Genomic DNA, 25,109 nt, shown 5'->3' with positions numbered 1-25,109 from the left:
TGCAATAAATATGATCTATTATGCCTGTGATGCCATTGATTTTGTTTGGAGTGTTAAGGTTGTCACCCGTGAAGACTCCGATTCTGAGGATCAAGACTCCGCTTTTGAGGATCTTGATACTGAGGAATTCCCATTACCGGAGAAATGCGCTGCACCTCCTCCTTACGAACCCCCACCGCCGCCATACGAGAACAATTAAAAATAGATTTACAACATATACAATGGCGAGCATCGCGATCATGATTGGCGGGGCTGTGTTGAACGCCACGGCTTTTATCGGCGGCAATTATCTTGCGAGGGCGCTTGGCGGGGGCGACAAAGCCGCGCTTGAAGAAAAAAAGCGCCACGACAAAGCTCTCGAAGATTACCAAGCGGCTTACGCCAAATACACGCGAGACCAGACACAACTTCTCGACTGGATCGCGACCAACGCGCAAACAAAGGAGTAGGCCAAGCAGAACTTCACCAACACGGACTACGCCTTCAAACTCTACAACCAGGCGCATCCTGACGAACAGATGGAGCCCAAGTTCTCGGATTTCTATCAGCCAAGCGAGCAGCAGAAAAACGGTGAACTCGCGTTCGTGGGCGCCGGGGCGCTCGCTCTGGGCTACGCGGCCTTCCGGTTCCTTTAAACTTTTTTACGCCTTACTTATATGGACGCCAAACTCTCAAAGATATACTACGGCCCTGGGGGCTACTGGAAAGGAATCACCGCGATCAAAAAATTAGCCGACGCCGCCAAGGTACCTGAAGAAGCCGCAAAAAAGTGGCCGATTAGGCAAGCGCTCTGGCAGATATACCTCCCCGCGCCGAGGCGAATTCCTCGCCCGAAATTCGACGTTCCCACACCCAACAAGGTCCATCAGGCGGACCTTCTTTTTCTGCCGCACGACAAGCTCCCTCGCAGCTGTAAAGTTTTCAAATATGCTCTCACCGTTGTCGACGTGGCCAGCCGCTTCAAAGAGGCCGAACCCCTGATTTCGAAAAGTTCTGATGAGGTCGCCCAGGCCTTTCAGAAGATTTACAAGCGCTCGCCTCTCGAATGGCCTGAAATGCTGCAGGTTGATCCCGGGCGCGAATTCATGGGCGCTGTCACGCAAGAGATGGACAATCACAAAACATATATCCGGCGCGGGCGCGTTGACGTTCACCGCGACCAGGCCATTGTTGAACGTTTCAACCGCACCCTGGCGGAGCGATTGTTCGGGCACCAGTACGCCGTGCAAATGCTTCTCCCTGAGGGCAAGCGGTCCACCGCCTGGGTGAAAAGACTTCCAGAAGTTGTTTCGGCTTTGAACAACGAGGTCACAAGCCTTATCGGCAGGAAATCCGCCGTTGCCATCAAAGAAAAATCTGTTTATGCGAGACCTTCGACACCTTACACGAGGCCTGTTGGGAAACGCGAAAAAATCCTCCCCTCTCTTGTCCAGGTTCGTTATCTCTACCAGCCCGGCGAGCTTGAAGGGGGCGTGAAAAGGGCCATAGATCCGATCTGGTCTTTGAAAGTTTTCGGCATTGAAAGATCTTTTTCCAAACCGGATCAACCCGTTCTCTACTATCTGCGCGACGGGCCCAAGCGCGGCTTTGTTCGTGAAGAGCTGCTGGTTGTTCCTCCGAACACACAGTTACCCCCAGAGCAACTTTGAAACTTCGGCTTCCAATCCTCTAAGTTCATCATCCGTTAATGTTGACAATATATCCATGCAGGTGTACCCGTAAGCTTTCGTACAGATACCATCGTCGCCTATCCATCGCTTTGAATCAAATGGCGAAAGCGAAATTTTGTTAAGATGCATACCGTAGATCTCGTGTCCCGCGCTCCGAAGAATGTTCATTCCATGCCATTGCTGCTTCGCACCGAAAAGCGTTTCCTTGTACTGTTCATGCGTTATTTGTTTCTTGACAACGTTCTTTTTTACGCCCTTTGCTTTTTTGATATTGTTTTCGTCCGCCTTCAAGATGGAGTACATCTTCGGCCTCAGACCAACATACTCTGCGATAGGGGTTCCGGCACACTCGTCTTTCATCTTGCCCAAGACCTTTTTGTTCGTGTTTGAGTGGAGAGGATGCTCCTTCGGGTAGTCGCTCGTGTCGTAAAGGTCCATGTTGTTTTTCATGTCTTCGTAGACGTCTTCTGTTTCGATCAGAATCAGAAGGCTGTCGGTGTCCGTGTACAAGAGCTCGCACTTCGAGCCGTACTTCTTTTTAAGCTCGTTGTAAAAGAAGTCGTACATCAAGATCTTGCTGTTGTCGAGGATCGTCATCCCCGTGTAGACCGGCTTGTTGAGAAGCAGCTTGCTTTTTCGCATGTCGATTCCTGCCATGTCGTTTGAAAATAAAACATGCCTTGAGTACAAAGGACTGGCGATCAATTTCCTTATTTTGTCCGTCTCGTTGCTGCGCACTATTTTTATGTCAACGCGGTTGCGCAGGTTTTCCATGGTTTTGCCGAAAACCGAGTTGTTCATGAGCTTGTAAAAGTTCTTTTCGAAGTCGCTCTTCGCTTTCTTCCTGAACTCTGTGTTCATCCGGATGTACGGCTCCATCCAGCGTTCTTGTTCGAACTCCAGCACCCTGTGCACACGCTTCAGTTTCATGCCCTGCTTCAGATAAAACTGCAAGTTTCTGTAATGCACGACGTAGTTCTTTTTGTCATGAAGCGTTAGCAGCAGCTCATTGCTGTCCGGGGGTTTCAGATCCAGGTCTTTCATCAACCCCTTTTGGTAGTCCGACATCCACTCCTTTTTTACGGCCTTTTTCTCCGGCGCCAGGGGATAGCTGTTGTGCTCCTCATGCAGTTCTGCAGGGTATTCGAGATCGACCTCGAGAATCCACCCATGTTTATCGTTCTCTTTCTTATTCAAGATTTCATCCAATGTGGGCATGTCACGCTTCCATTTAAAACCTCTTATCGGGAGGGGCTTGCACATCGCCCATCCGTAAAGGTTGTTTGCGTCGAGATAGATGATGAATTTTTTTGGCTTGCTTGGGTCGTATCCCGTTACTTGCGGGTTGTTCGCCTTGGCGTACCTATTGCTCACCATGGAGATTCCGCCCCGCATTCCCCTTTCCACGAAGAGATGCATTTCGTAGTCTGTGAAGAGCTCAAGCTCGACCCCCGTCTTTTTCAGGAGCGCATCCCAGGAGAGGCCTGGCGACGTGTAATAATGCGCCGGATCCAACCCGTACTTCTCAAGGCACAGGTTTCGGAAGTTCTCAAAAACATCCGCCAGCAGCGCGACGTCCGCTTTCACGTAAAGATCGTGGTAATCGCCCAGCGTTTTGCATTCAAAATACTCCCAGACAGCCTGCGCGTGCGCGTACTCTTCGTCTGTTATGTGCTCGTCGTTCAGCTTGCTGTAAAACTTCTCTTTGTCCGGAAGCCTCTTCTCGCTAAATCTTTCCCTTGAGTCCATGTACTCGTAAGGGTAGCTCCCTTTTTTGAAAAGCAGGTCGCTGCCTTTCGAAATCGTTGATGTTATTTTCAATGCCTCCTTCGGTGTCGCTCTTACAAGTGAATCAAGTTCAAGCTGTCGATGAAACGCAGACCTCCGACCGAAAATGTGATGTATTTTTCCATGTTGTTGGCGACGCATTTCACCTCTTTCTCCAGCTTCGACATCGCTTGCATCAAGTGGTGCGCGTCGTAGCCCCTCAGGTTGTGGAATACAACTGGTATTGGGTCCGTCTTGGGGTTAATTCGCAATTTCTTGTTACATTCGCTGTGCGCGGCTCCGCGGTACCTGCCCGTTATGTGGCAATGGTCCTTTACCGCGTCTCTGAAGTTTTTCTTCATCAAAGGTTCTGCGCAGAACAAATTTTGTCAAATTTTTTTCAATTTTGTCTTTTTCTTTTCTTTCTCTTTTTGGTCCAACAAATTTTATTTTGTTGAGCGCCGCGTAATAACAACCTTTGTGACTTTGGCCGCAATAGCTCCCTGTGTCATGGTTCCAGATGGGCATTGAGTCTAAGAATTCGTCTTTTATCAAACTTTTGTTACAAACGTGGCAGTCGTTTGCGTTTTTGAATTTTTCCCAGTCTTCGGCCGTCATATCAATGGGCTTTGGTGTGGCCAAACTCTCTCTTATTTTCTCCTCTTCCTGCAGAATGTCGCTTAAAAACTTTCCCACCGCGTTTTCGCCCCTGTGAGTGTTCGAACCTACCACTTTCCATCGCTTCTCACGACAAGGTAAGAGTAACCGCATGCCTCGTGCATTTCGGTCTTCTCTGTGTAGCTTGTTTGCATTCTCTCACGCTCACAGCCCAGAATCTTTCTGATAATTGCCTCAAAATCCGCGTAAATAATGAAAGGCATCTTCATCTGTTTTTTGAAGTTTTGGAAGGAAAGGATGTTTTCCCCTTCTTTCGGCATCTCAATCCTTGTCGGCCTGCCATTCACACCGTTGCAATATTTTTTGTGATTCGCTAGCAAGTCTGCACTTGGGAAACCGGTCAAACACAGCATACAATAGTGTTTTGCGTTTCTGTTCTTGCTCTGATCGAATAGCAAAGCGCTTTCTCTTTTTACGTAACAGTAGTGCTGAATTTCCCCTGACTCGATTAGCATCAGGTTTATCCGCGGCACATTCGCTTGTTTTTTGCTTATCTGGTGCACGATCACACAATCGTTTTCCCAGCCAAATACGTTTATTGCGAGTTTGGGGTTTTGTGCCTCGAGCTTTTCTATCTGTTTTACCGGTGTAGGGAAATCGATGCCTGCGTAGTTGATACCGTCATTGACCGGATATTTGCTTGGCCTTTGCGGATCTTTCCCGTTTTTCGGAGGGAATAAAGCGGCTCTGAGTGCCCACTTCAAACATTCGTTGTCCCTGTGTTTCACATTGATTATTGCCTTCTTTTTCGCCAGTTTGGCAGGAAGAGGCAAATAGCTCCCTCCGCGAAGTGGCTGATAGCGTGCAACATTCACGTACGCGATCTGTATCCTTTCAACCGCCCATCCTGATCCCATCTCGGACCAGTGTTCAATTTTTCCTTTTGCGTTTTCAATGAATTCATCAAATTTTTGTTTTATCTTTTCCTCGTCGTTCCTTCCGAAAACATGCGGTTCATCTTCTTTGAAATAATGCTCCATGAATTGCGTTTCATCGTTTCTTTCTATTGAGAACTTTACTTGTAACCCGAAACTTACTTTAACGTTGTTTAACCTTTGGGTTTCTTGTTCAACCACATCGGTGATCTTTTCTTTGTTTTCTCTTGCGAACCTCAAAAGATCTTTATTGTTTGGGTTCCTTTCAGATATAACCATTCTCCACACACGGAGCCATTCTTGGAAATCGTTTTGAGATATTTGGAACCCGTCGTATAATGCGGTAAAATCTGGTTGTAACGGCTCGGGAAGGTTTGTTCTTTCCTCCCTCGGTATTGGGCCGTAGAACATTTGCAGAACATCGGACGAATATCTTGCGGCAGCCATGACGGCGTAGTATACACTGTGCATGCAATTCTCCAATAGGAAAAATTTTGTGGCGCAATTTTGTATAAACTAGTGAAGGGCACATCCGCGCATATTGATTACGGACGTTGCAGCTTCTCTGGACCCGCTACTTCACCTAATTTTACTGCTGTGCTGTTGCGTTACATACACACACATTTCTGGCGCAGCACTCACGGAACACTGTGTCCTTGTCGAAAATTGGTTGTCGAAAATTTAGTTTCGACAACTGCCGTTCTCGCACACACACATATATAGTGAGGGTTCTGGTCGCAAGCGAACGCACACAGTGCAAGCGTAACGCAACTCCGAATCTTCAGATGAGGAGTTGCGTTACGCTTGCACTGTGTGCATGAGCGCTGCGCCAGAACCCTCACTAAAAATGTGTGTTTGTTAAATTTTGGGTGGCCGCTTAATAGGGATAAAGGCGATAATGAAACCCTTATCGGAACGACCAAATGGTGGCCGCGGAGGTAACCGGACCGGTCAATGGGTGTTTTATTTACAATATTTCACTGACAATAATTTTGGACTGTATTGACACCAGTCCTCTATTTTCTGTTACAAACATACCAATGCTTCGCCACTAAGCAAGCAAAAATACGCCAAATAAAATGGCACGGCCAGGGTTTGTTTACTAACGTAATTACTAATTAAATTTAGTCTGTTTTTCTCACGAATTAGGCACGTTGTGATTTCCTATTTATATTTCAGCTAGTTCTTGCTTCATTGATCCATAATTTGTTTATGGCGATTTTTTTAAAATTATAGTGAGTACAGGCACTAGCTTTATCAGCTGTTTTCTGAAACATCAGAACGTACAACAAACGTGACTTGGACCGAGGCCACGCACACTATAGAATACGATTATTTAAATATACACATATTATTATATATATGAACAAACAGATGAACAATGATTAAATTGTTTCACTTATCCTGAGAGTGCTCTATACAAAATAGATCAAAATGTGCAGCATATGCCGTGACAGCATTGCGTGACGAACAAATAACGGCTGTAATGTTGTGCTGCACCGACACGCTCATCAGCAATGGTCAGCAATCGATCGAACGTAATATTCTGGCGCAGTGCAAAGCAAGCAGCTATCTCAAAATGACTCAGCCGTTTTTTACTTAGATGCAGTGATGTTCATATACGCAGAAAGATGGTCGAAGATTCATGGTATTCGACTAATAATAGGTTGACAGTAGGCGATGTACATCGGACGTTAACCTTGTGTAAACAAAAGCAAACTTCTGCTTTACGTACGACAAATGGTGAGAGATCGACTAGAAACACGTCAAATCGGCTTTGGACCAGCCTTTTACTACAAATAAGGTTAGAACATTATCGAAATTTTCAGCTCTGTGTCTATTTCAACTTATTATAGGTCAAGTCATGTCGCGCATGCTAAAATATACGTCTGACCCGTAAATTGAAATTTGACGACGGATGGTCAAATATTTGCATGTTTGACGTACTTTGAAAAGCTCTCGCGTCGCTCACAATCATTTGCCCAAAGAAATTTTCACAGGAATCTGTAGACTATCCTTCTGCAATTCAACCACGAGAAGCTTAATCCATTTGAAGGTTTCGCACATGGTGAAAATTTATTATATTCACGAAGTACTTTTAAGTGAATGAAATACATGTCTTCGAAATTTACTTATTTTGCACCAAAAAAGGCAAGGCTACATTCCCTAAAATCAACCCAGTACACATTTAAACATTGCAAAAAAATATTTGAGTGTTTTAAAGACGGAAGGATGGTGTGGTTTTGCAAGCGAGGCTCTCAAACTTGTTTAATAAAATGGTGCGTCAAATGGCGATTTTAACGGAATTTGGGAATTTGCATATTTCTTTGAAATAAAATGATATCTTATCCAGTAGTTTTTGTCATGCCCTAGCCTATCTACCATAAGAATATGAGCGAAATCGAATTTTCGACTCTTGCCGCGAAATTAAGAATTTGTCTGATTTTTACAGGCAGGCACTCTTAATACGTTTCGAGTTTCCACTCTTCAAACTGTCGTCCGCCCTGTCACCTTTGAGTGACCAGAGAACAAGGCTGAAATTCAGGCTAATACGGCATTCTATATTAATAATCAAAACGAGAGTTTTGTTTCTGTTTTTCCAAGAAAACGTCACGATCTTGTTAGGTTAGCAATTTTCGTCTATACAACGAAAAATAGTCATGAAATATATTATAAATAGTATATCTCGAAACCACTGTCCGAAGAATCAATAAAACAAAAATCATAAACTATACACAACGTGCCTCGAAACCCTTCCTTAGAGGCGTGGATCAACTATCCAGGGCTTTTCCCTTGAGAAATAAAAATCCATAAAAGGAAAAATTCGTGGGGTTGATTTAGTTGGGTTTCAATATTCATCTTAAAACAAACTTAATTCTTCTTGGAATTTGAGATTCTAGGAATTTGACTTTCTTGGTAAGCGTTGGGGCGATTTAGGTAATTTACGCCATCAAACGAAAACTCGTGACATATCTGATTTCAACCAGAGCAGCCAATCTTTCAACTGTCAATGAATGCAATACTTTGTTGTGGGAATTCTACGAATGCAGGGTCCATATTCTAGGAAAAACTAGCTCAGCTTTGCTCCAGAAAAGAATGCTCATGCAATTAATTAAATTCGTGTCTGATACAGGAACATTACTGTTGCTTTCTTGTTGCCGACGAAAAATTAACATAAACGATTAATTTTGTTTGATTAAATATAACAGGAAATGTGCTGAATATGGCACCCACATGACAACGGAGTCAGTTTACAACTTTTCTCGCCAAATAATGACAATAGTAGAGAACAAAGAAATAATATATATTGACTGGAGAAGTTTTATCGTTTTCTTCGTAGTTTCTGACACGTTTAATCTATGATTTCCTAAGGTAAAAGGCTATTTTTTTATGTAACTATGATTATACTTGACTTGTGAAATGAATTTCGGTTTTATTAAGAAGTTCTTATTAGATTTAGGGATTGGGCAAGTTTTATCACTCATGGTATTCCCGAGTAAGTCAGTAAAACGCTTTATTAAAGTTATGATAAATAATGACTTGGAGAACGCCTTGCAAACATTGTCAGTTCAAAAACCATGCTTATTGATATCTTTTGAAAGTAAGTTAACGACAGCCTGAAATAGCCAATTGGAGATGACAGAGTAATCTGTTCAAGCCTCGCTTTCATTCGTTGTGCAAACAGGCCTGCTTTTCCGAGAAAGCTGCAAAACGTTTCCGTGTACTGAAAGATAAAAGAGAAGGACAGTTGCTGAAAATTTAATCGATTTAAATAGCGAAATCGGAAAGAGTGAAGATTCTTGGCTGAAGGAATAACGTTTGTCAGGTAGCATCCTCTGGATTGAGAAGAACGCAGGAAGAGCGCTGCCTTGCAAGACTGCCTCGGTTCGCAAAGCTACCAGTTCGCCGGCTTAAATCTAAACAAGGTATTTAATTCCCATATGTGAAATGTTTCGCTTCAGACTAATTAACTGGCGTGGCATGCGACCATGTTTTCACTTTTCTTTGAAATAGACAAATTGAATGTTAGGAATTACATTGCTCATAGTTGTTATTGTTTAAAAAAGTCCGAACTAGCCGGTCCTATAAAGGTCAAGTTGAAACCTTAACACGACAGTACCAGAGCGAGCCATCGCGAATGTTTTGGAGGATAAAATGGTAAAGTTAACAGCCCTATACATAGCGAATTCGAGATCCTTCGATCGTGATGTTGCAATTTTAAATAATTTCAGCGATTAGCATTCAATTAGTTTGAGATCAAAATTTAGCGAAGGAATAAGTATACGTATCAGTCCTCCATATTACCCCGTCATATTAGCTCGTCGCAGTTGAAATGATACTTACAAAATACTCAAAACTACAAGTTGCATCGCGCAGCAAGTGAAAGCTTGAAAGAGTGTGTAAAAATTCAGCTGCATAAAGAATCAGATAAAGGAAGTTTAAATCACAACTAGAAGGCTTTAACTGATCTCGAGGCCGCTGAATTCATTCGGTTTGAGTGTCGTTCCTGTTATTTCTTGACTTTCTTGTTTCTTCTTCGCCTAATATAATCTGTACATGACGTGGCAATCTTTAACTAATTTCACTTACGGGATTCCAATTTGCCAGGCGGGGCCATTGGAATATTTCCTCAATATAAACCCTTTTGAAGAGCCGGAATAGGTTGCAGACTGAGTAAACTCATTCGATATTTTAGGAATAGTGAGTTATCATATTTGCAAAGGATCAGTGCTCTTCAAAACAGTTGTAACAACTGACCCTCTTCCCAAAACAACACAGAGTCCATCCTTGAGTTCACCCAGGGAATTTTCCCACACCCAAGTAGGATTGTTTGTAAGATGGAACTCCATAATATGAGTCAATAGTTGAGACTTGTGTACGGCTCGTACGAGTGGAAACAATTGAGGTGGAACGAGCGTATGAGTAAGTTAAATTACGAAACGAGGCTCAATAACCAAAACTATCTGGTTGGTTCTATGGGTATAGTTTACATTTCCTAGGAATTAAATCATGGAAAAGCTTAGCAGTTGTTGCAAAAAACGCTGGTGGTGCAATTTGGAAAATGTTTTGTATTTCACCGTTTGCCACTGTGGCATATTATAATCTTCACTTGTGGGAATTTGTAGCTTGAAAATCATAGATATCTCCAAGATTATGTTCAGTGCGTAAATCGCAGTTCCTGAAAGGTAAGATGTAAGCAATAGATTCAATTTATTGATTTATTTGTTGATTTCGTCACCGGACTTGGTATACATAATTATAAAAGGATATAGCGAGATGGCTTGGCAACATAGCATTTCTGCCAACTTTTAAGTGCTCGTTTAAGGAATATAATAGGGCCTGCTCAATGCCTGTGGTAGGTAAGGAAAGCAGTCTGAGTTTGCATACGAGCCAAGTGGCCCCATCCGGCCGGAGGTTTTCCCGGTTTCTGTATCATGAAGCGACTAGGGGTATTTCTACTCCTCCCTCTCCGCTTAATCCGGAGACGAGCGCACTAATCATGAGGCTACCTCCAATCATTGCTTGCGGGTATCTGGTCTTTTTTCAGATGACTTAAGTTTTTTGTTTGTTTGTTTGTTTGTTTGTTTGTTTGTTTGTTTGTTTGTTTGTCTCCAACATTGCAGAAACAGTCAGAAAAGAATGTCAGATATAGTTGAAGCACCCGTTGCCAAGTATGGCCGAAGTAGCGACTTTGGAGTTGTTTTGGATTTTATTCAAAGCATGTTAAGTAACGACACTCTGCGAGAAACCTTCAACATTCCGCATCTAGTCATGGTCGGTCGACAAAACATGGCAAAGACCACGCTCATAAACCGACTGATTGGTCGATATCTTCTCCCAATGCGACGAAATGAAACGGCCAACACCCTGCAGGCACGCACCACGTATCCCATAATACTCAATCTACGGAATGGCCGAGAAAGAGTGGTAGAAGTGAAATGCGAAAAGATACCAAAATTAGGGGGAAAGGTGGAAAACCCCACGGATGATGCAGTGGAGAATTTTCTCAACCAGGTTTCAGGTGAACTTCCCAAGGAGGAGGGAACTCCGATATCAAAAACCCCTGTCAATGTTACTCTGCAAGGTGAGCTGTTAAATATGAAAATCTAGATCTCAGCTTGTTCAATTGTATTCTTTACTACTTACATATGGGACGCCAACTTAGCAGGCCCTTCCGCTCACTTTTTTTGCCGAGGGATGAAGTGACTAAGGAGTTTGGTCGTCCCTGTTCGATGGGACACTAGTCCATCGCAAGCTGCCAAGAGGAGTACGCCAAATTGCTCTAAGAAGTCTAAGAATGCGCCAAAAATTATTAGTCCTGGGCGGAGAGAAGAATTTCGAAAGTAAGTGTCTTGCTCTAGCCCGGGCCTGTGCCACCGCGCCCCTAACCAATTGGCACCAAACCCCTCTCGACTTCTCCGCCAAAACAAATTAGAGCACTCGCGCGCGAAATCTCGCCAGCCACGCGGGCTGAAAATTGCACGTTAACTAATACTGATGTGAAGTTTATATGAAATAATTCATATATGAACTGCGGTTGTAGATGAAAGTGAAGAATGATCATCGCAGTAAATTTTCCAATTTAAGCAACTGGAAAGAAGAAGCCTGAAAAAATCAGGGCTTCAACGGGATTCGAACCCGTGACCTCCGCGATACCGGTGCGATGCTTTACCAACTGAGCTATGAAGCCACACATTGGGAGCGAGGTCAATTCAGTGAGTTCATTTCTTCCCGTGAGGAATGAAATGATGTGAAGTTTATATAAAATAATTCATATATGAACTGCGGTTGTAGATGAAAGTGCTGTCCTATCTTTTCTAGGCCCCGAGCTCACGACTCTCACCTTGGTCGACCTTCCCGGCGCCCACTTCGCCAACGACGACCCGCGAATGAACCACGTGACCCAACGTTTAGTGCTGGATTACATTGAAAAGAACACAAATAGCATTATCGTGATAGTGTCCGAAGTAGGGGACCCCACAGGCGACAGTGCAATAAACCTTGTCATGCAAAAGGCCGCAGATTTTAGGAGCCGTACCATCTGCGCTCTAACCAAACCAGACAAGCTGAGAGAAAGTGATGACATGGGTAAAAGGGTGGCTTTGAACGGGTCAAGCTTTACCCTGGAGGATAACCGCTTTATTGTGCTTCGGGGTAAGAAGTTTAGACTTGTACCTTGAGCGAAGAACGTTTCTTCAATAATTCTGGAAACTACTTTAGTTAAACTCTTGAAATGATTTGAAACTACTACCACTATAATGCCGCTACTACCACTACTACCGCTGCCGACGCGGCTGCTGCTGCTACTGCTGCTGCTACTGCCGCTGCTACTGCTGCTACTTCTTTTAATGTTGCTACTGCTACTGCTACTGCTACTGCCACTGCTATTGCCATTGTTAATGCTGCTGCCTCTGTTACTGCTGTTGCTGGTCCTGCTACTACTTGACTTTCTCCTTAACTGGACGTGATGATGATGATTGTGCAAAATAAACCGAGATAATCACAATGGCAATCACTGAAGCGAAAGAAGCGTAACAGACCCATCAAAACTACAAGGAAAAAATTAACGACTCGACCGACTCAAATCAATCAACTTGATTGAAAGCGCGGAAGGCTGTTCACTTGGCACACTGGGAAACGCTGTTGCAATTGATTGGTCAAAGATATGATCTCCGATTGCTTTGAGTGTTTTGTATGGGTAACGTAAAGTCTGCATACGAGCCAAGTGGCCCACTAGCACGGAGCTTATCCCGGTTTCCGTAACATGAAGTGACTAGAAGTATTTCTACTCCACCCCTGGATGGGATGCTAATCCATCGCCGGGTTACCCCCATCATTAAATTCGCCAGTACCCATTTGTACACCTGGGAGAAAAGAGGCACTGTGAGAGTCAAATCAAGTCAAGTCAAGTCAAGTCATCTTTGACTTGACTTGACTTGACTTGACTTGAAAGTGCCATGCCCAAGAATACAACACAGTGTCCTCGGCCAGGGTTCGAACCCGGATTTCTTGATCCAGAGACGAGCGCACTAACCATGAGGCCACTGCGCCTCCACCTGAGTGTTTTGTATACCACAGGCAACAGTTTATTAGTCTCTTTTTTTACCCTCAACAAACCAGGCAAAGATGGTACAGATCCGAAAGAAAAGGACTGGGACGCTGAAATGACCCGTATAAAGGAGAAAGAGTGGTTCGCGAATCACCCACAGTACAGCGATATCCAACATGTGTGTGGCATTGATCGACTAATGGACACCATGGTATCTTTACTGGCCGAAAAAATGGTCACGGAGGTTCCCAATCTGGTGCGTGAAATGAAAGCCCTAAAAGCAGAGGTAAACAAATTGTGTGCCATGTTTTTTTTTGTTTGTTTGTTTTTTTCTTTCAAAACATTGCACACAAGAAAGCAGTTTATTGTTAAGTAGAAATCTTTTTTCTCCATGTTTGGCGCACATTTTGAGTTTCCCTTTCACGAAAGTAACCCTTGAGAAACCAGGAAATAAATACTTAACCTTTACGCCTGCGTTTAGCAGGAATGGCTCACAGGAAGGCATTTATTTAACAGCAGAGTTTTAAAAAGAGCCAATAAATACTTCATTGTTCGGTCCGTATTAGGGAATTTTGTTCTCGTTCTTTATTTGCAAGGTCATGGACCTCGCCAAACAACAACAACAACTAGCATGATTATAAATACATACAGTGTTGCGAAAGCTTTTGTAAACTAAAACTAAAACTAAAACAGTAACGATTATCCTGATCATATCATAAAATGTTATGACATAGCAATCAAGTTACATTGGTTTGATTTGAAAGTAGATCAAAAAGTAGGAAGTAGATTGAAAGTAGATTGCGTGGATCAAAGTAAGATGAACTAAATTTTGTTACTTGAATATTAATAAGGAGCCATAATCGGGGACCCGTCCTCGATTATGGTTCCTGATATCAATATAATGACATGAAGAAGTCATAAGTTCGCCAATGGCTTGTAATGAAGATAATTCTTTAAGAGTTGGAATGATATGTTCTATTTTTCAGTATAAATTTTTTTTCTTAGAATAGCGTATTTATTGCAATATATAAGAAAGCGAGATTCGTCTTCAGTTTGATTAGATTCACAAATAGGGCAGAGTCTGTTAACCCTTGGAGTTTGATCATATCTACCATTCTCAATCCTTAGTTTGTGATTGTCTATCCTAAATTTCACTAGTTCTTTTCTTTCGCTTTGTTTGCTCGTTATGCCTACGTAAGAGGAGGGTGTATAATCGTTCTTAAAAGTGTTGAAAAATTCTAGTTTAGTAGAGTTTTGCATGGTATGTTGCAAAATATACTTTTGCTGCATTAGGTCAACATAATGTTTGATTTTAGCGTAAACTCACAACAAAGCAGCTGCTCAGTCGTTAAATTCATCCTCAACCTCAACATCTAGCTCACGCTAGTTCAATAACATATAGTTATTAATTCGTCCGAACCCATTTATACTCCTGGGTAGAGAGAGACACCGTAAGAATTGAGAGTCTTTCCAAGAACACAACTCGGAGTCACACGCGTTATAACTTTTCCTACTATTAACTACAGTGTATTCAAGAAATCGCAAACCTCTCCGATATTCTCTCCAACACTTACAAAACATGGCAACTGTTTTCCAATCGAAATAGGTGGATGAAACGCTGAAAGAACTTGAGGACAGCGAAGTCCCTGAGTCGGACGAGGGAAAAGGGGCGGTTGCGATGAAGCTAAAGCATAACCTCATCACAGAATTGAAGGAACTTCTCTTTAACAATACTTCCGACATGGAAGGAGGCGAAAACGTGAGACAGCTGTTTAATTCATTCTGTGAGGCCGTTTACCAGGTGAGAAAACACTGACTAACTTGGGTTTTTGAAGTAGGTATGTATAGTGGATGAATTTCTTCAATTTAGTGACGTAAGATTGTGTTAGGGCGCAATTTTAAAGCTTGCGAAAAAGATTATCGTACGGTAACTCAACTGATACTAGTATATTTTCATTTTTGTTTTCAATTTGATTTACTCAGTGAGTTTGGTTTGCAAAGGTGAAGAGGCACAGTTTCGGCCTCAAATATTAATTCAATTTAGTTGTTACTTCTTTTCTCAAAGGTCACTTCTAAAGATGTATGTTGAAACATACAAAACGTCAAGTAAAAAGATATAATTTTTGTCTTCCAGCAATGTCCACCGTGCCATTTATTCAATAATCTCAACAGTTGTTACAAAGATTCGCGAACTATGACTGAATCATGAAAAATAAGTACAACAAAGCCTGACACGAAAACTCCTGAAAAACAGCAGACGAAAAGAAAAGAGAGTGTGTGCCCCTGACCAAGGGGCTTTAGGGTTTCCTAATTTAACGTGCTGTACACAAATACTTTGTGATATAAATGGAGGATTTTACAGCGATCTAATTCTATATAACAGCACTAACGAAATAAAAGAAAACGAAAACCAGTGTTGGTCCATAACAAAGAAAAAGAAAATGAGCTTGACTTCTGTTCACGGAGAAGGCTGACTTAACAAAGTCTCACCCTGCTAAGGGCAACCGAAAGACATCCCTTACTCTATACAACACGCAGTTCAAACCCGCCTCCAAACCTCCCTTCCGTGCCGACAAATAAAGTAATTTGTGCTAAGATTATCACAAATTTCATAATCTTTCTTGAGTCAACGAAGCAGTAGTTGCTTACAAAGTTTGTTTACAGTTCTAAGTGGCTTTGCTGGCCGGTGCTCAACTCGTATTCCCTGCTAATCCTACATGGGATTCTAGTCCATTACAAGCTGTACTACGTGTCAGGTTGCCGGTAGCCTTTTATACTCTTTCAACACCACTAGACCCAAAGCGGGGCCCCGAGTGCCCGAGACAGGGTGGGCGTGGCTCAATTTGGTGTCCAACGCGCTAACCATGCATTAAGCTACAATTCTTCTTAAGAAGGAGTTGCTTTTATTTAAGACATTATTAATTATGGCTCACTATGTCTTGTCAAGGTTGATCCTCTGGCTATGCGCAATGATGACGACATAAGAACACACCAAAGGAAGTTGGAGGGTGTGGCCGCCCCGCTAGGAGAGGGTAGTGAAAACAGTCAGCTACTGCAGAACCTGCTCTACGAGAATTACACAGGTACAAAACATACCACCAGAGGTGCGGGTAACTTTTGAAACATGTGACGGGCATGTAAAGTAGGTTTAAGTACGTTCGTAAGTCGTTAAGTATTTTATGTAACAAAGAACTCGATCAAGATTTTTCTTATCTTTTTACCATCTCGGTCAATAAGTGCTTTATCCCATAACAAACCCAGTGGCCAACTCGGTAGAGAGGTATTTTATCCTTGTAACCCGCCTAGTCAATAGCTGTTTCATTTTATGACTTATACAATTACCACTGACCTGAACTGTGGAAAAAAAACAGCGAAATTGTTACTTGGTAGACAGGACTATTGTTTCTTTCCAAGACCCAATACTAAAAACAACAACACTAATGATAACAAAATAGCTATTTTACAGCAGAGCTGCATAGTAGCTCTGCATCTATGGAACTCCCTAAAACAACAAGAGCTGAAAATTTGCAAGAGTTTAAAAATTAGAATACCTAAATCTCATTTAAATCTATTTATAGATAAAGGGGGGAATATATTATCAATAAAAGGGTCAAAGACAATGTTTCCTTGTATTTCTCTGCTTTACAACGATATCTTAGTATTTTTTAATGTGTTTGTAGGATATCACCCGAAAGACGGTAAACCAGTCTCCATGACCAGCCCTATTGATCAACTGTTTCCCATATCAAAGAAGCTGGTTGAAAATGTCCAGGAAACTCTACGGAACATCGTTCAAAAGACCATCCAGCGCTGCCTGTCCAAGTTTCCCACCCTCAAAACAGCAGTCGAAGCGAAAGTTGTGAACAAAATCTTTGAAACCAAACACGACCAGACCATTCAGTTCATCCGACAGTTTCTGGAAATGCAGAAGAAAAGCATTGACGTGGTGTTTGCACCAATCCCCACGCCAGACGAAATAGATCAGTGGAAATCCCAGACGTTGACTACGAGGGAAGGCCTTAGCAAGACTCATCCATGCATGATATCGAAAACAATGAATCACATGGAGCACCTCGCGGAAAAACTCTACCCTCGGCATCTGGTAACCGAGATTGAAGGTCACGGCAACAGTTCCGCACATACTGCGTTTGTAAACCACAAGGTGAGCATATAACATGGGCGTATGGGCAGGTTCCATTATGGGCACTTGGAACTGTACAGGGTAAACTTGTTTTTCTTTTCTTAGTCAGGGACGGGGTGTTCTATTTCAGTTTAGATTTTATTTTTCCAAGACATCGATTTATCTGGTTTAGCCAGTTTCAACAGGCTGGAGAAGCAGGCCCAGAATTTTTTGGTGTGTCCAGGTGAGCAGCGCCGGACTAGATAGATCCGATTATAATTCTTGTCATCATCCTCTTTAGAGGACTGTCTAAGACAGCTATGCATCAAATGGTGTAGTTATGAGTCAAGATTTATTGTGTACAGTTTCGTATTGCTTCTTAAACAACAAATGCCATTTGATTTATTCATAGTTTCTCTGGTGTCAAATAACTGGATTGGTGTGTTGCTGGTAGATGGGGGGACCCTCTGCCGAACAGCTGGTGCATACATTTTGCACCAGTTTTCTTCAGCCAATTACAATATGTTGCAAAACTGTAAATTAACCATAACATTGCTTTTTTTAGGAACTGAGACACTAGTAATGAGGATATGTTATCTTTTTGTTATTTAGGAACTTGAGGATATGAAGAATCTAAAAAGGAACGTAGTTCGATGCTTCAACGTGTTGAAAATGAACGTGTGTGACACAGTCCCTCGCTGCATCTTTCATTTCTTCGTCACGCAGTTGGTAGATGACCTTCGCCGCGCCTTGGAGAAGGAGAACTTGGTCGAGTTCTTGCAGGAGAGGAAGGACATCCGGGACCAGCGTGAAATGTGCAGGAAACAGTCCCAGGCTCTGGAGGAAGCGCTGCCACGCACCACTAACGTAGTAGACAAACTGCTCCGCATGAAACAGGGATCCCCAGTAAAAGGTGGCAAGATTTACTGATCTGGAACAATCTTTTCATTTGTTGTCTTTAAGGAAAGTGCCTTACTTAAGAATTTTTGCACGTTTGTTTAATTTGCATCGTTTGGCATGGCATGACTATAAGCTAATTTGTTCCATATCACGGGGATGCGTAGGGTGACAATTCTAATCGTAAATGCTGTTTGAGGAGTATCCGGATGTAGACGGATCATCGTAAATTTTTTAATCCCTTCTCTCAAGTTTTGTGAAACTGTCTGATACTGTTATGAACAGGTACTGAGATATTATCTCTAGTTTACTTGAAAGGTTTCTTTTAGTCTCCCGATTCCCGGTAGCTTATTTCAATTTTAGGGCAAAAATGTGCTGTTTTCCCAAACCAGCATTTCTCGTCCATACCATCGCTACATGCAGACCTTACTCCGATCTAAAGCTATCTATTATTCAATCATGGCTCAGTGTTATTGAAACCCTCGCGATCCGACGAATCATAATATTCCATTCTCGAGAAAATTTGAGTTTATTTTAGTTAGATTATGAATCAAATACTACTTTTAAACTAGGTTTAATAACCTCATCGTTGACATATAGAGCTGTTTCGAAAAAAATTGACAGAAACTGAGGTTCACGGTATCTCAGCAAGGAGGGGGGAAACATAAATACACGTGTTTGTGTTGTTTCCTTCTATATTACTACAGGAGCCATAATCGGGGATGGAGACCGTAAGCGCGCGTCATTTCTAGTATTGGGGTTGTCCCCATGATATGGGACAAAAATTCTATTTTTAGAACAAATTGCGCCATCGCCTGCGGCACACGCGCGTACATGCTGCAAGGATTTTTGCGGATGTCGCGCGGGGGGAATGGCGTCCGAAACTCCCGAAATTTTTCATGTTTTTGGCCCACAACTCAACGCGTTTACGTCTGTTGGAATTTTGCTTAAGTATTTTCGTCGTAAGCTGCTCCAGTTTGAGTGAAGTAAGACAGTGTCGAATTTAGGTATGATCCGCTTTAAGCTTACTATAGATATATATCGCTGACCAAGTTGTGTTCCGACGGATGCTTCTTTTACATGACCTGCACATTACTCCACTTTAAATTTCACATATGTTGAAGATTAACAGCTTTTCCATTACACAGCAAAAAAACTAGCTGGATATATTTAGATATAGCAGAGCTTCAGGACTTCATAGTTTCCTACTCCTCTTGCCACAAGCTTGCGAGGAATTTGCCAGTCTATCGCGACCGAAAAGTAAAACAAAATAATTGCTAGTTTGAGTTTCGCCTGAATTGTAAGCAACGCTTGATTTTTCACCAAGACCCAATAACTTTACGTCCGTAGATACTGCTCAGTTTTATTCGTGTAAAAATCCAGTAAATTCTCTGTTGTCGATGAATGAGAGCGCCCGCTGATGCTTGTTTTGTACAGTCAGTAAACATGACAAATTGTACTTCCGCCGCACTTTCGTGTGAAAGCGTACATCGAACTCAAACAATAACTCTATAGTTTTTAAATATGTTTAAGATTGATAAATGTTTGAGAACATATTAAAAGCTAAGCTGAAAATATGCGAATTAAGCAGAAATAATCAGCAAAGTTACAATGACGCTTTCTTCGATTTCGATTTTGTTGATCGAGTTATCAAAACTCCTTGTCTATTTTCATTTTCGCATTGTAAAACTTCACTACGTTTATGCTGAAGAAACACACCTAATGTTAGTAGCCTTTTTTGCGTTCGTGAAATTTGTTGCAGCATCTCAGCACAAAAGATAACGAAAGAAATCTTTGTCAAGATTTGTTGACAATTGAAAACACCGACTCGGACTTGAAAGTGCACGAGCTGCACTATGCAAATGAGCTAATTGTACGCGTCAGACTTTCCTTTCAAAAACTTTTGCACACTCACCAAACAAGCAGAAACAATAAGAAACCATCAAAACAGGTTTTGGTTATGATTAACCATTGTCTGAGCAACTCACAAATTAACTCGATACCAGAGTAGAGTGTTTTTTTGCTATATTCTTAAGTCAGAACAAACGCAAAAACATACGCGTAAGCTTACAACTAGCGCGAGCAGATCTTATTATTCATTCCCAGCGGGCGATTGAAGTCTTGTTTTCGACCCTGAGAAACCTACCTTTTCCGTTAGCTTAGAGCATAAAACTACATATAAGCGCCCTGGTTCGTATTCCCTGCCTTATTCCCTGCCATCGCTGTGAAAAATAAGCAAGATAATCTCTCAAGGTCTCTCAACTCTCACCATTTGATCACGCAACCTGACAACATCCACGCGAGAGCCCCCGACATGTGCGTGGATCCGCGCGGATATATGACGTCAGGATGGCGCAATTTGTTCTAAAAATAGAAAAATTGTCCCATATCATAGGTGCGCGCGGATCCCAAGACTTACGGTCTCCGTCCCCGATTATGGCTCCTGATTACTAGCATTACCCATAATACCCTACGACATTCCAGCATACGCTTCTGCCGGACAACCTTTCTCAAAACAATTGTATATGCTCTGTCGTCGAGCAATCAATAATTTGAAACTAGTTTCACGAATTTAGGCACATGTAATAAAAGCGTAATAAAAAATTGCTACTTCTAACGGAATAAAAGTGCCTTTTTATAGAAAATAAAGCAGTGTCTATCATTTCGATTTCTTGCTCCTTATTTTTCACTACGAAACTGTCAAACTAGTGGCAAAAACATGGAAACAACGGAGTACAGTAGCCTTGATGCTTACTATCACGAAATGGCGTAACTTTCTACGGCCGGCTGACTCAACTTAACCAATTACGCTATCGTAATATTACACTTATAATTACAATTATTAACCGCGCGGCCATGGGCCGACCACACGCAGATCTCCACTTTGGCCAACTTTCAATTACGCAATCTGTAATGATTACTCGCCAAACCTTGTTTCTTCAGGGTCAACAAAAATCTCAGATTACAAAGTCACGCCGAACTCACGCTTTGCAAAAAAATCTCTTCAAAACCGATATAAAGGGTTCCAGGGTCCCAGCGGCACATCCCCACCCAGAAATTCCTAAAGTACCCCCCCCCCCCGCCCGGATGGTAGATAGCCAACTCGGCGCACTATCTCATATCCAACGCGCCCTCGTGGGATTATTTGTTAATTGTAGTATTACACCCATAGTTGCCTTCGGATCTACAAGTCAATTAACAAACGAAGAACTAAATAGTTTAATGGACTTTGGTTCAAATAGCTGACCAGGCTGAGGGACAAGGTCAAACCGAACAACTAAATAGCTTAATGAACAAGATGGAAAATGAGACTTTGCTTCAAATAGCTGGCCAGGCTGAAGAACGAGGTCAAACCGAAGAACTAAATAGCTTAATGGACAAGATGGAAAATGAGACTTTGCTTCAAATAGCTGACCAGGCTGAAGAACGAGGTCAAACCGAAGAACTACATAGTTTAATGGACAAGATGGAAAATGAGACTTTGCTTCAAATAGCTGACCAGGCTGAGGGACGAGGTCCAACCGAAGAACTAAATAGCTTAATGGACAAGATAGAAAATGAGACTTTGCTTCAAATAGCTGACCAGGCTGAAGAACGAGGTCAAACCGAAGAACTAAATAGCTTAATGGACAAGATGGAAAATGAGACTTTGCTTCAAATAGCTGACCAGGCTGAAGAACGAAGTCAAACCGAAGAACTAAATAGTGTAATGGACAAGTGGGAAAATGAGACTTTGGTTCAAATAGCTGACCAGGCTGAAGAACGAGGTCAAACCGAAGAACTAAATAGTGTAATGGACAAGTGGGAAAAAGAAGAAAAAGAGGCTTTGGTTCAAATAGCTGACCAGGCTGATGAACGAGTGCAGTTGGAACCAATACAAGAACAGAAGGTGACAAACTTATCAATTTCATGCACTAATTATCACGCTAGAATTCAATAAATTCAATCACTAGAACGTCCACGTTTCCACGGAGACATGGAGCGTGTCTTCCAAGAACCCAAAACCTAGCATCTACTCATCTTCTTTACAATCCGATCGTCTTAGAAGAAGGGAAGCGGGGAGCAGGGATGGCGCGGTGATGAGCACGCTCACCTCCCTCCAATGTGACGCAGGTTCGATTCCGGCCTTGTGCCATATCTGGGTTGAGTTTGTTGTTGGTTCTCTCCTTGTTCCGACGGTTTTTCTCCGGGTTCTTCGGTTTTCCTCCCTCCACAACAACTAACATCTCCAAATTCCAATTAAACCAGGATAGAGGACCCGCATCAAAATCAGCTAAGACTGATGTGGCTTTCTCTCTAAATATTGAAATTATTTCTGTCCAGACCTATGCGTCTTACCCGGTTACGGTAACTGTTAATCCCATCATGTGTAAATAGTTTGACAAGGTCCGGTTTAAAACTGGTACAAACCAGTTAAACCCTACAGAGCGAGGAACAAAAATCTGAGACGTTGGCATAATGTGAGTATCACCATCGTGAGCTCGCAAACAAAAACAGACAAACAACAGTGTAAATAGCCAGAGTAGTTACAAGTTGAAAGTAACAACAATTTTAATAGAAGCTTTAATTTTCTCCGCCGCACACTCAAATACGATTTTGACTCAGATATGTCACTGAACTTTGTTGCAATACCGATCTGCAGGTCGTTTGTTCAACCAAGCCAAGTCAAAGTCTTCCACCTGTTTATGCAGTTTTGGACGTTGAAACCACGGGACTGGATAGAAAAACAGACCGCATCGTACAAATAGGCGTTGTTAAAGTCGAAAACAATGTTTCTAAACCGTGGATGGCATATGTGAATCCTTGCAAACCGAGAGAGGAACAAATGAGAGCTTGCAAAGTGCACAAAATATTGCCAGAGTTTCTTCTAGGAAAGCCGACGTTTGCCGACGTGGCATCGAAGTTGTGTGAGTTCTTAGAAAATGTTGAGTATGTTGTGTGCCATAACTGTGTCTTTGACTGGAGTATGTTGATGGCTGAGTTTGGCAGACTGCAAGATAACGAAGGCAACAAAGCTCTTATGAGGAAGATCAAATGGGTCGACCTTCTTAAATTTGCGATCAAGTCATTCCCCGATCTCAACAATTATAGATTATCGACGCTATTAGAGAAGTTTTCGATTCGAATTAAAAAAGCGCAAAGCCTCCTTTATCTTTATCAATCTTGTATTACGGCAGGAGATCAACAAGAGTGTGAAGTGCGTTCATTGTTCGAACAGGGAGAGAAAGAAAACTTTGAAGAAAGGCACCATGATGCTGTATGTGACTCGCTTGCAGCGCATTCACTCCTGAAGAAACTTCTGGAGAAAAACAGTTACTCCAATATTGCTGGCCTCGTTAATAATTTTCCACAGTGTTTAATTGATACGGAATTGCTTCTTGCCTTGGAAGTAATGTTGAAGGAAAGGAAAACGTCCAACGAAGAACTGACATTTTTTGCTGCGCGTGCGGAGAAATTTTATTGTACCATGCCGCCGCGGAGAGGAAAAACGCTTCAAGAATATTCAGTGAGTAAAATAAAAAGAGCGTTGCTTTCGGGAGCTGAGAAGGATGAAATAGTTTGTCTTCTATACAGAGCTGCGTTATTGAACAAGGGCAGTGATTCACAGAAACGTAAAGCAGATTCACCTGACTCAAGTATCAGCCCTAAAGAGACAAAAACAGAATAAAATCTTATTCTAGGATATGGCTTTTCTCTCCAGCACGTTCCAATCGTGTATCAGGGTTATGCTTTTTTTTGGATCTGCCCCTGTTGTTAATGAAGAAGGGGAAAATATAGATTATAAGATGTATGATTTGATGAATACAGCCCGCATTTTCATATTAATCTTGACGCATGATTTGTCTCAGCCATTTTAACACGTTTCGAGTTTCCACTCTTCAAACTGTCGTCCGCCCTGTCACCTCTGAGTGACCAGAGAACAAGGCTGAAACTCAGGCTAATACGGCATTCTATATTAATAATCAAAACGAGAGTTTTGTTGTTTTTTTTTTTTTTGTTTGTTTTGTTTTTTTTTGTTTTCATGTATTCTGTTCCAACATCCCTGTTTTTCCAAGAAAACGTCATGATCTTGTTAGGTTAGCAATTTCCGTCTATACAACGAAAAATAGTCATGAAATATATTATAAATAGTATATCTCGAAACCACTGCTCGGAGAATCAATAAAACAAAAATCATAAACTATATACAGCGTGCCTCGAAACCCTTCCTTAGAGGCATGGATCAACTATCCAGGGCTTTTCCCTTGAGAAATAAAAATCCATAAAAGGAAAAATTCGTAGGGTTGATTTAGTTGGGTTTCAATATTCATCTTTAAACAAGCTTAATTCTTCTTGGAATTTGAGATTCTAGGAATTTGACTTTCTTGGAAAACGTTGGGGCGATTTGGGTAATTTACGCCATCAAACGAAAACTCGTGACATATCTGATTTCAACCAGGGCAGCCAATCTTTCAACTGCCAATGAATGCAAATACTTTGCTGTGGGAATTCTACGAATGCAGGGTCCATATTCTAGGAAAAACTAGCTCAGCTTTGCTCCAGAGAAGAATGCACATGCAATTAATTAAATACGTGTCTGATACAGGAAAATTACTGTTGCTTCCTTGTTGCCGACGAAAAATTAGCATAAATGATAAATTTTCTTTGATTAAACATAACAGGTAATGTGCTGAATATGGCACCCACATGACAACGGAGTCAGTTTACAACTTTTCTCAGCAAATAGTGACAATAGTAGAGAACAAAGGAGTCATAAATATATTGTTTGACTGGAGAAGTTTTAGCGTTTTCTTCGTGGTTTCTGACACGTTTAATCTATAATTTCCTGAGGTAAAAGGCTATTTTTTATGTAACTATGATTATACTTGACTTGTGAAATAAATTAACAAGTGCTTATTAGATTTAGGGAATTGGCAAGTTTTAAAATCCATCGTATCCCCGAGTAAGTCAGTAAAATCACTTTATTAAAATTATGACAAATAATGACTTGGAGGACACCTTGCAAACATTGCCATTTCGAAGACTAGCTTAGTGATATCTTTTGAAAGTAT

At 41.9% G+C, this 25,109-nt stretch overlaps 3 protein-coding genes across 4 annotated transcripts; 2 read left to right on the top strand and 1 right to left on the bottom strand.

The window, feature by feature from the left end:
* Positions 1–923: 923 nt before the first annotated feature.
* On the bottom strand, positions 924–4,398 carry LOC145482180 (uncharacterized). The gene has a single exon (XM_081460794.1). The coding sequence runs from the start codon at positions 3,597–3,599 to the stop codon at positions 1,629–1,631; it is 1,971 nt and encodes a 656-aa protein (XP_081316920.1). The 5' UTR covers positions 3,600–4,398; the 3' UTR covers positions 924–1,628.
* Positions 4,399–8,502: 4,104 nt separating this feature from the next.
* Positions 8,503–20,684, top strand: LOC145482189 (dynamin-related protein Dyn2-like). 2 transcript variants are annotated; one of them, XM_081460807.1, is made up of 8 exons: positions 8,503–8,916; positions 10,615–11,075; positions 11,813–12,145; positions 13,112–13,326; positions 14,647–14,841; positions 15,988–16,123; positions 16,721–17,202; positions 17,773–20,684. In XM_081460807.1, the coding sequence occupies exons 2-8, from the start codon at positions 10,631–10,633 to the stop codon at positions 18,088–18,090; spliced, it is 2,124 nt and encodes a 707-aa protein (XP_081316933.1). In that variant the 5' UTR covers positions 8,503–8,916; positions 10,615–10,630; the 3' UTR covers positions 18,091–20,684. The 2 variants fall into 2 exon arrangements, with proteins under 2 accessions (XP_081316933.1, XP_081316932.1); XM_081460806.1 differs by having other exon boundaries at positions 8,503–11,075.
* A 671-nt stretch (positions 20,685–21,355) lies between these two features.
* LOC145482542 (uncharacterized) lies at positions 21,356–24,373 on the top strand. The gene is made up of 2 exons (XM_081461136.1): positions 21,356–21,946; positions 22,700–24,373. The coding sequence occupies exons 1-2, from the start codon at positions 21,356–21,358 to the stop codon at positions 23,723–23,725; spliced, it is 1,617 nt and encodes a 538-aa protein (XP_081317262.1). The 3' UTR covers positions 23,726–24,373.
* Positions 24,374–25,109: the final 736 nt, after the last annotated feature.

The sequence above is a fragment of the Orbicella franksi genome, chromosome 3, assembly GCF_964199315.1.
Source record: "Orbicella franksi chromosome 3, jaOrbFran1.1, whole genome shotgun sequence".
Classification (NCBI taxonomy): Eukaryota; Metazoa; Cnidaria; class Anthozoa; order Scleractinia; family Merulinidae; genus Orbicella; species Orbicella franksi.
The sequence above is the reverse complement of the archived record's forward strand: the minus strand, read 5'-3'. Positions and strand labels throughout refer to the sequence as shown.